Source organism: Gallinula chloropus (assembly GCF_964237585.1).
Source record: "Gallinula chloropus genome assembly, chromosome: 7".
NCBI lineage: Eukaryota > Metazoa > Chordata > Aves > Gruiformes > Rallidae > Gallinula > Gallinula chloropus.
Genome location: NC_140092.1, coordinates 28800724 through 28812930, shown reverse-complemented (window position 1 = coordinate 28812930; position 12207 = coordinate 28800724). Strand labels below are relative to the sequence as shown.

The 12207-nt window shown below is 35.9% G+C and overlaps 1 protein-coding gene across 1 annotated transcript in view; it reads right to left on the bottom strand.

Annotated features, from left to right (window-relative positions):
• TTC29 (tetratricopeptide repeat domain 29) overlaps positions 1–12207 on the bottom strand; it is a gene marked incomplete at both ends in the record, with an annotated part of 123919 nt that overhangs the window by 69914 nt on the left and 41798 nt on the right. The window contains 2 exon segments of the mRNA XM_084267037.1: positions 3598–3683; positions 6097–6309. Of these exon segments, the coding sequence (XP_084123163.1) occupies positions 3598–3683; positions 6097–6309 (299 nt within the window).

The window sequence follows — 12207 nt, the reverse complement described above, 5'->3', positions numbered from 1 at the left end:
AATAGATAACTTTAGATAACATCTACTGTGCACACCAACTTCAGACCATCTGCATCCCAGATACATGTATCTATATTCCCTCCAGCTGCATGAGTTAAGACAAAATTTTCAGTTGTTCTGACACAGACTTTTTCAGAAATTCGCTTTACAGTCATAAATCACCTCTGATTACATTAATAGGGTCATTTGGAACATGAAGATGTCTTTGTAAGTTCATAAATTTTTTGGATAATTTTATGCCTGTGGCTTGTATATCGTAATTCTGACAATTCATGCACATAGCATTATGTCATAAATTACCACATTTATTTTGGCATGACTCTCAGTACTCCTGAGCACTGCCTCTATTATTTAATTATGTGACACATCTGAAACACAGGATTCAATATCCAAAATAAAGGGATGCTTAGAAAAAAAACCTGAATGCTCAGATAAGGGATGAGGACTGGAATTTTCCTGATGATTTGGGATGCAACTCTAATTGAAAGATGAAAAAAACCCTTGATGCCCATCTCTTTGAAGCATTCTTGAAAGCCCAGTTAAAGAAAAAATAAAATATTCCCCACATCAAGCATTAAATTATGCCACCTTATGCAAGATTTCTAATGACACAGTGATGTTTCACTTAACACTTCCCTTGTTATACAAGGCTGAAGAAAAACAAGGAAACACAGTAACTTTTACTGCGAAATTATCCTAGAGAACTCTTCCTGACAATATATGTAAGATAAAACCTATATAATATGAACTATAAATATTTTGTGGAAAAGCCATTAGGCTTGATTATAAACCAGATGATATGAAAGCCATAATGAACATATCACACTGCTATTGAGCATAATTAGTTCTCAGGCTTTTCAACTCACACACACTTAGGTTTTTACATCTGAGTAGGTCCGCTGAAATCAATCACATATATCGAATAAAATTAAATCAATTTATACAGATTACACACCAAATCAAATTATGTTAGATTATACACACCAAGTGCCTGGTAAATACAAAGCCTTCTCCAACAAAACCAGCCCATTCAATGCAAAGTGACTGCGTATTTTTTGCTATAATAGGCTGCAGCTTAATCATTCCAACCTTTAATTACTGCATCAGATAATGAATATTTTGAACATATGCTTCTCTGCTCTGCTAGAAGACATGAATGAAAGAGAAGTTTATATGCATGCTACTGTGTGTGCATGTTGGGGGAGGGAGCAGCACGCTGAACAGCATAAGGAACCAGGCGGCAACAATTGGAGGAAATGGTATCTGTAACAGCTGCTCCTTTCAGATTCCCCTAGAAGGAGACTGCCTGAGGTGGACCACAGCACAAAGGGATAAAGAAGATGAAAACTGATGCAAAGCAGGAAAATAACTGCTGAGACCCCTGAGTCTACACCCGAATAGTCCCAAGCTGTGTGGCAAGACCTCTTTAGCATGCTACAGAAGCTGGTGATGAACTACATATTACCATGAGGCAAACTGGCTCCTAGCAGTATTGTCTGCGTGTTATGTGTAATGATAACCAGCAGTCCTCTGGGAACAGGATGCAATGATTTCATCTCTGTAAGCATCTGAGCTCCCCTTGGATACAGAGACCATTAAACTGAGAACAGAAGGGTAAATTTTAGGCAATGATTTCTAATTGGAGAGTGAAGACAACTTGTGCTCAACAGTACTGTCAGCCACCGATATTTTACTGCTGTCTATATTGATCACTGTTATGGACAAAAGGAACTAAATTCTTTCCCCTTTTGCTTAGTCCTGTAGCACACACTGTATTTTTATGAAAGTACTTCATAGGATTCTTATGTAATATTATTGGAAATGCCATTATAATAGGAAATACCACCACTACAATATTACTTACACCAAAAAAGTATTAGTCTTTTTGTTAACGTTAAAATATCATTTTTATACTCTTAACATGATGTATTATTTATGTTTTGTACTACAGAGACTTTCTTTCCTTTTAACAAAAAATGCATATCACTTTCCTTACCTGTCAGGTGTTTTTGTAAGAATAAAAAACAATAGGCACAACCTATTATGTACATATTTGAAATTAATATTTAAATTAATGTATTACAAAATTCAAGGTTTAAAAATCTTCCTTAAAACAATAAATTCCACACATGACAAATATTAATGACACTTCCAGATGATTGCAACTTTTTGGCAGGAGTCAGAGGGGGAGCAATGAAAGGAAAGTAGTACCTAGAAATTGTAAGCAAAATGAATCCTGAGTAAACAATGCCAGGACATCATAGATTTTTGACACTTTCAGGGGTAATTTGGTCCTTTGTATATCACAGAGGCTGTTCAGTCTGCCTCATTAATTAATTTCTCCTGTGATAGAGTGATCAAATATGCATGCAGGTTTCTATATTTAGCACATTCGTTTATCTTGTTGCTCTTCATCGTTCCCACAGTTTATTGAGACTCTCAAAAGCTTAACAGAACAGTTGATCAGGTGAGAATGCTGGCACATTTGCCAATGAATTTGAACAGGCTCCCACTTTCCAGCATTCAGTGGATTTATACAGAAGATGGGTCTATCAGCATTGAAGAATTATCTATAAACATGGGGAACAACTTTTGGAAAAATCATGTCACAAATTGAAAGCACGTAATAGGATATTTCCAGACAGAAATCTAGAACCCCTCCTACACTGCAAAAGCCAAAGAAGCAGTACTGCAACCCATGCTGAATTGACTTTGTGACTTCTATTGGTCTACTTCTGAAAAAAAATAAACCACCACAGCAAATAACCACAAAGAATGACCTCTATAAAACATCTTCATGTTCCTTAATAAAGTACTGAGTCACTCTGCAGTTAAAGAAATAAGCAGCAATAGAAACAGTAATTACCAGCTGATTAACTGGAATAATTATGGACAAAATATTAAAATAAATTTATTTTCCACACAACATTTTTAAGAGGATCATAGAGGACTGTGACTTCTCTGATGACTAAGAGAAATTAAGATGATGCTTATCTTTGCTCTCACACTGACCTATGACGAACTAGACAAACCTTCTTTCCAGACTAGAATTCTGCATTGTTTTAAGACTGTGATGTATGGGAGACTCAAGGGAAGAGGAGTTTGAACTCAAGTATCAACAGAAGGGATTGCATCAGTGCTACATTTTTCATACCAAAAGCAATTAATATTTCTTCTAAATTCCCAATGTTCTGAAAATCTCCACATGTCAATTGATATATTTTTAATTGTTGCTCAACATTGTTGTTAGTACCAAACTAGTTTGCAAAATGGGTGTCTTATAGAAAAACTTAACCAAACAAAACCCAGTTTTCCATGTATGAATACTGGAAAAGGAAAGCTAGTCACATAAACGTGCATTGTCAATTCATATTATTTCTACAGATCCAAGCATAGTAACCTGGACTCTATAAGTTCTAGAATTTATTGGAACCATAATTGCTCCCTGTCTAGAGGGATCCATACCTACAAGAATCCAGAATAGGTCTGTGAGCAAAGTCTCTCCAAGTCCTTTTCACTCTCAGAAATTCCTCAGAAGATGCCAAAGAGGCAGAGAAAGGCACTGGGAAATTGAAAGCAACTTTAAAGTTAACTTACAGATAATGCTTTCTCTTGTTCTCCAGCAAAGTCATATGCTAAACTTAAGCAATATGCAGCTTCTCCTTCCATCTTCTTATCACCTCCTAAAGAAAGGATTAAAGTTACAGTTACCAGCATAATCTGAACAGAAGTACATTAGTACTGACAGTTCTTGCAAGCTCTTAAATAGCATACAGATGTTTACGTACTGTATTGGGTTCTTCCTTCTCCTCACCCTTGCCATTTATCTCTTTCCAAAAATATACAGTGGTGATTAAAAATAGAGGCTATGGATTTAAACAAAGTTCAACAAGAAAGTTCAGCAGTCAGAGAAAATATCTTCCAGTAAGGAATGCAGCACAAGCAATTTAACATGCTGTAATGCACTCTGTTGTGAATTGTTTAATAATATCCAGTGTCTTCACAGAAAATCACAGTAGCCTCTCTATATATACTCATATATAAAAGTAGCTACAAATATATAATATGCCCTAAAGTATAAACACAAAATATGACAGCTTTGTTAGTGTGAACCTTAATGAAACACCAAGAGACAAGTACCAGTAGACCAGGTTCCTACTGCTTATTCTCATGGCTATTTTGCAAGCTACTGTAGGCTAGAAGAGCTAAAAAAAAGGGATACCTTATACTTGCCAGCAGTAGTCATAGAAAATTCTGCACAGGCAGCTGCTAACTGAAGTGCATCACACTTTTCCAAGCCAGGTTTTATTTCACCAATACTTATCTAACAAATGTTGCTTGCTGGTCTTTTTATACTGCGCTCTCAAAAGAAAAGAATCCATTCCATACTGAAATTTATTAATTATATACATGCTTATTGAATCTCACTATATTAAAAAACTTCCCTCCAGAACATGAGTATCCATAAAAAAAAAAGTAGATGAAATGATATTAGAAATAGGAAAATAATCCAGTCTTTCTGTTGCTCAATATTCATTCGCTCAAACACAACTGGTGCAAAATCAGCCTGAAGCAGAACTGCATTTCATGATATTTTATAAAATGCTAAATAAATACAGGTGAAATAAAAAGGGAGATTGTCTACCTACAATTGTCAGGCTAATAAACTCTTCATGTCCAGACACATGGAAGCCTACACCTAGTTCTGGACCTCTCTGAAAGTTATAACTGCTGGGGCCATAACAATACTCCAGTGCTTAACATGTTGCATAAAATTATGGAAAACCGGTAACTCAAAACCCAGCTGGTCTTTTTCAATATTCAATATTCCTTAAAAGGCTCAATGAGGCAAAAGGATACACAAATACAGTGTCATAGAGAAATAATAAGTGAAAAGTTGCTAAGGATATAAAAAACTTCCTTTCACACTTATGAACAGCCTGAGTCTGATGTGGGTAATACCTAATCCTAATTCATAGAAGCCTAGATGATGGTCCAGAAGGACAGAATGGATATTACAGAAGGCAGTCAGAGCTGGTATGGGTTTAACTGAACTGTTAAATATGGCCTTCACAGATAGAGGCTGTCCAGATGGTTCTGGAGTGGGGACTAGAGAGCTTGTCTGAAAGGAACTTCTAAAACTTAAAATTTAACAATGGTAAGTATACTGTGTGTAGTGATAGTTACTACATGTCACCAGAAGCTATGGCAAGTGATTGAAGGAGGGGAACTGGATTTCATCATTGTCTATAAATTTCTGATGAGAGTGTATAAAGAAGAAACCAGGCTCTTGGCAGTGGTGCTCAGTGACAGGACAAGAGGCAATTGGCACAAATTAAAATTCCATCTGAACTCAGCAAAATACTTCTTTATTATGAGGGTGTCTGAACCAAGGATAACTAACATTTTCGAGAATGGTTATGGAGTTTCCAGCTGTGAATATACTAAGAACTTGACCAGATGTACTCCTGGGCAGGCTGCTCTAGCTGACCCTGATGATCACCAGAGGTTTCTCTTCCTGCCTCAGGTATTCTGTGATTCTATCATTTTGTATTTTAGGTTTCAAAGTATTTACATGTATTAATCATCAAATACCAGGCTGCAGGTGTCCTCAAAGATCACCTGGCCCAATCTTTCACAGCAAAAGCTCCATCCAGACTACATGTTAAGATATACAGATGAAATCTGCAAGTACTAAATAACTATGTAGAGTGAAAAGGTAGTGATCCAGCAGATAATATAACTCATAAATTACCCTATCAACACTGACTAGTCAATGAAAATCAGTGTGCTGAGCTCCCATCAGTGACCTCACTTACTGCTTATGAGTTCACTGTTTTATACCCTTATTCCCACAAGGCTGTTCTTTGGGTTTTTTTAGAGATAAAGCTTTCAGGAACGGAAAGGATTCCTTGTTGTCAGCAAGAAGGCATTTCTGCCTTAGTGAGATCTGGAAGTGTATTGATAGTGTTTGTCTTTGAATTTCATAGGAAATAATCACCCAGTCAAACACTTGACAATTTCTACTTTACTCTTGGGAAAATCACAGCATGCACATCAAATAAAGGAATGTGAAAGTGTTATTTTTCCACCTACCTTCTTTTGCCATTTTTAAAGCTTTTATTAGTGTTTTGATGGCCTGTTGGTGTTCTTTATTTTCTAGCATTTTGTCTGCTAGTAATGTATAAATTCTCCAGAGATGCTCACAAGCCAGTGAATTGTAAGTGTGGCCTGTCTCATCCTTCCAAGTCAAACCCTCTGTTAGTTGATAAAATGCTTCATAATGTTCAGCAGCTTTCATTACATGACCTGAAAAATGTCAGTCGTAATTACAATCAGTGTAATCAACAAAAAAATTAAAAAGTTATTAGTCTGTAAGAATTCCCACATTAGAAAGTAAATTGCAGCCATCATCTCACAGATTTTTCAAGAATCTTCAATTTGTAACTTACAGAAAATACTGGAATATACTGCTACAATATAACACATTTTAAATTAGCTTTCCTTTGGAGATTCACATGGTTGGGGGTATCTCAGAAGGATGTGAAGTCAGAATTCTCTAGAATACACATCTATAAAGGATTCAGGAATACAGCCTTTGTGGATCTCATATTTCAAAATCACATCTATATGTAAATAATCACAATTCACACTGTTCCAGGTTTTTTTTTCCATAGTGAAAAGCTGTGCTGAAAAATTTGAAATATGGAGAATAGAGGTAAAAAACCCCAACAAACTGTGGGGAGAAAAATGTTTATTCAAATTTTCATTCAAAATTCATTCAAATATAAAATAAATATTATTTATTCAACAGTTATTATTAGGTCAATTCCGATGAGTTTATGTAGTAAGTTTACTGGAAGAGCACTAAGATTAATTATTGAGCCTGAAGTAATATACTTAAGGTCTTCAAATACAAGTTATTCAAACATCTTTAAGGTAAAGGAAAGTTTGAAGGTAAAGTTGAATTCATTTTAACATGCAAGTAGTTCCTCCCTTTACCTTCAACTATATTTGTCTCTGTGTATACAATATAGGAGATTTCCATGCTTTCTGCATAGCGGGGAAAAAAAGTGCCCCTTAAAAGAACAGAAAAGCTTTTCCTTATGCATAATGGATTTAAAATAACTGCTGGGATGCAGGAAAGATAAGAACATTTACACAAAAAAAGAATCAATTCTGGTCTCAGTACCTTGTCATCCAACAAATGTTCTATAGGAGCGAGAACTGTGAATGTGACCCTTCCTTCTTAAGTTTGTGAGTGATGGAGAAATCTTGTCCCATAGATCATCAATATACCAACTGCTATTTCTATTAAGAGCTGAAACAAACCATGAACCAAGTTTGTTTAGATGTGTTTGCAGTTTACACCTCTTCTGAAACACGATTTGTATGGAATCCTTACTGCTTTGCAGACAATTTTTACAGCACTGCATTCAAATTACAGAAAGAACCAGGAAGGAGAAAAGTTTCTTCCCAAGTGTAGGAAAGGAAGGGAAGGCAACTTGGACAAAGACCTTCTTTAAGGGCTCGAGAGAAAACAAGGCTGGTTCCCCAGGCCTCCAGCCAGCCTAGAGGCTGCAGAACAGCTATGACAGACTCTGCTTATTAATTTAAATTTGCCTTTTGCATTTGTTACCCTTTTATAGCCATGCTTTCAACTTGGCAATACAAAACATAACCCTTGTCTTTATTAGAATTTCTTTTTATAGTAAGCTGCTCTGATAATTAAAAATTAAGTCAACTAAAATTGACAAGAATGAGAAACTTCTCTTTCAAAGAGGGAACTAATTAAATGTGTTTTACAGATAAATAATTTTAAGGTTCTGCAACCTATGATTCACGTTAGAGTCTCAGAGGACAGAACAAATGGCTGAAGAGAGAAGTGCCAGGTGAAAGGGGAGACCACAACCTTTATTCAGTTCCACTCTAGCTAGGTATGGCACAGATGGCCCAAAACATTGGATAAAATCTTATTGCTAGAGTAGCTATCAGAGCCTGCAAACAGACAGGAAGATATCTCTACATTCTTCCCAAAATACCACTTACTCGACACCAGACTGAACAAACAGAAAGGCAGTATCATGGCCAGTACAAGATGTTTCAGGATTCACTGACAGTACATGTAACAGGAAAGAGATGTAGCCTTGCTAGACCCACAAGAAAACTTTTGTCCATGCTGAAGAGGCTTCTCCAATTTGATTTTGGTGTTTTGCCCACCCAGTCTAGCTAACTTCTTAGGTCATGTCCAACTCAGAAGTCAACAGAACGCCAATAATCCAAATTACTAAATGTAGATTTTGGATACTAATTGAAAGAAGCTAGTGTGGCTTTGTGACAAACGATGGGAAGTTGAGTTGAAATTTAACGTTAATGGCTAGATCTAGCTTGTTATCCACTGGATACTCATAAGCATATATAAACTCACCCTTGGAATTCACCTCAAAGTTTATTAATCAACCGATTGTCCTCTTGAAAGGATATTGCCATACATTTAAGTGATCTAGTTTCACTACGTTTAATGGATTCTTTAGAAACACAGTTTGATTCATGTGACTCAAAAACTTCTAGTGAGAATGGGAAGCAGCAAACAAATGAGTGGTATCACTGGGATATGTAATTTGAAGCTGAATATAGTACCCGAGTTTCTTCCAAGACTCTGTAATATTATTTCTTCATGGGACACATCATTTAGGTAAATAATACGTGCAACCTTCAGAACTATTGTTTAGATTGTTAGAACTATTGGGTATGGTAATTCTTACCCACGCTTCCTCACTTGCAGTATCCCCTTGAGAAAGTTTCTGTCAGACTAGAAATTGAACTCATATATTCCATGTACCCCATAGTTCTTAAGAGTTGACCTAACCATAAGAGCAGTGACCTGACATCCTTTTTGCCACATCTCAGTGAAACCTCTCTAGAAACAATCCATCTGCATCAAGCTTCAAAATACAAAGGCGATGTAATCTTTTTGGTAGTATTCAAATGCAAATAAATGACATTTGGCTTCACTGAACTACCAAGAAAGATTATGAAGTAAAAAGTAATACAATCTGCTCAGAGAAATACCAAATGGGAGAAGCTCAGCAAAAAAAAAAAAAAACCTGCTAGATTCCTAAACAAGGGAGAGATGGAATTCCTGACCTGAAGACCCTTACATGGCTGGGAATGTGCTTACTGAAGGCTCTTTCCAGTAATATCAGCTATTTGGAGACCCCTCACATTCCTGGAAGGTAAAACACTTTAGACTTTGGAATACATTCCTCCATCAAAATAATCTGAAACCCCTTGTTCTCATTGGCAAATGACGTATCAGCCTATTTCTTTAATCCATAATGTTTATGTGAACCTCAAACGTTGTGGAAAAACGATGTTTGCAGGGGGCTGGCAAGTTTATTCACTGTCAAGAGTCAGCTCACTTGGAATTGATATGGCCAGTGCATTCCAATTTTTAAACACTGAACTACCAAACAGTCAGGTGCAAACATAGGTAGACGCTGTCTGAAAATCTTGAAAAACATTAAAAGAAAGTATTAAGCTGATTGCAGAACACTTCTGAGAGTAACAGTACTTTTAGCTCACCTCAGCAGTGACAAGGCAGAGTTATAAGTGACTTTTATTATCAACTGAAAGAAAAGAAGGAAAACAAAAAAAAGCAAAACGAGAGGAAAAACAATGGAGTAGTTTGTAGAAATGTGCCTTTTACATCTCTAGGAATCAAAAGAAAATAATCCAGAAGGTTTTTCCAAGAAAACTATATTTGAAAAATCTGTTTGCACAATGTTACACAAAGTGGTATATCTATTTTTGGTTGGCAACGTAACAACTGTAGTTCTTTTCCCACTGCCACCCAGAAATTAGCTCAGTGTATACTAAATGGAGTGTGTGAATCTCTGATATCTCTTCCCTGTTGATAAAAGGAATCAAAAACCAGAAATGTAACTCTCACAACATAAATACTACCACTACTAAAATGTTCAAGTTTAATGTAGCTTAGGGCATAATGAAGGAAACCCTAACACCAATAGTTTAATCTTAAATCAGGTAGGTAAACATGGTCACAATATAATTTTGGGAGCAAAGAATCAGTTTTAAACAATTATATAAGACATTACTTTGCCACTAACAATACCGAATTTTAGAAATGACTCTTATTTTCATAGCAGCTACATATGTATGCACAAAGATTTGTGCTACAGTTTTCACTGAGTTGCTTAGAAGTCAAAAAATAAATCTATTCATTCAAGCAAAAGAACTCAATGTAATTTTGTAAATACTGAAGAGAAACGTTTTTACATTATCTAAAACTTCCTTTATAATTCCCCTTCCTAAAACCTACTTCAAAAATATACATTTTTTATATCAAAATAGATATCAAACCAAAAGGGGTATATATGGAGACTACTATTTTGCCTTTTTTTTTTTTTAAGTAGAAAGATTGACTAGATATTAACACAAATGGGTTTAAATGTGAAGCTGCCATAAAAGCAGGCACATAAATGTAATTCTCCCAGCCGCTATTTTGATGCACATTTTTGATTCCATGAATATTTTATGAAATGGCCCAAACTAAAGCCATATAACATTCCTGCATTACTGATGCTTGCGCCCGTAAGCTACAAACATTAGAGGCATGATTGAGTGCATTAAAATGAACTCATTCAGCAGTGCATTGATTACTTGAAGGAGAAAGGAAAAAAAAAAAAAAAAAAAAAGAGATGTTACTCCCACTTAAGAAAACAGCACACAAATCTGAAGTTTTCAATACAGAAATTAAAGATAGCAAATTTGAATAACGTGGTGTTTAATAAAGACAGTGCAAAACTGTCTCGAATTCTCCATATACGGTCCTGACATTAATTAGGTGAGATGTTAATTAGGTCCAGAGATTGCTTCCAGTAGTGTACAGGTAATTTAAAATGTCACAATCTGCAAAATGCAGTGACTGACCTGTTCTAGCTCCATGCCTCAGCAATACTGAGAGCACCTAACGATTTCCTTTTCTATCAGCTCGTACATTTACCAATGAAAATAATGCCACAGAAACAATTGCATGAAAAAAAGTGCCAGGTCTGTTAGCTACATTTCTTCAGCAGCACTAGTATAAGCAGAAAGCACATTTAATTCTCAATTGTAAACAGTTGTTGAGGACTTCAGAAAAATATTTTGCTTAAAACAACAACCTAAAGGAACAATAAAGCTTTATGTATATTATTACAGTATATTTTAATCTAGAACTAGGACATCTTTTGCAATCAGTTATTTCCCTGCACAACGTGGACATAAAATCTGCTTGAAGCAACAGTTAATGGTAGCAAAAAAAGAAAAATGATATTACTGTGTTTAAAGATATAGGCTTACATTTCTGTTTCACTGCTTGAACTACTTGCATTATTTTTAGTTTCCTATCTTCAATTACAATAATTATGGTACCACTATTCATGATGAAATAGTTAAGAATCTGTTACAGTTTCCAATGTGAACCACTCTACAGAGGTTGGTATAGGTCTTTAACACAGATGTGTTGGAATGAAAAGCTTACAAGAATTGTAAAGCAAGACTCTCATTCAGTAAATAAAACCCCAATCATCAGGCAACAATTAAGGTGAGTATATTTTTAAGATAAAGGCTAGAAACATTTCATTTAGCATACAGGAGCTGAGAACATTTTTCAGAAAGATTCCACAGGGGTTTTTAGGAAAATGGTAGAGACAGTCCATAAGAATATTGTAATGAACACCCTGGCTTATCTTAGGGTATATTGTCACCATTTCCTCAATTTGACAACACACCAGTAGATCTCTCCCTAGTGTCTGTGCTACTCAAGGTCAACTGAGAGCATGTCTGAGAAGCACAAGGCTTGAGGACATCAAGGGGAAGAAAGGAGATAAAAGTGAAGTTGAGCATCATGCAACCTGAGATTTGGCACTGGTGGACTGAGACTGCAGTGCAAGACGATGGCATTTTATGGTCCCCTGGCTGGGGTCAAGAACTGCTCAGGTAATCCTCAGTATTGCTGTTTAGAGAATGATGTATTATTCCTGCTGGCATTAGTTAAGCAAGTATCTCTTGCCTGAAAAGAAAAACCTAACTGTAGGAGTCCGGTGAGCATTAGATCATATATAGCCTTGTCCTCTGAGGACCTAAATTACTTGCCTTAAAGCTCAAATACTCAAAATACACCTATACAAACCTAGAGGGCAC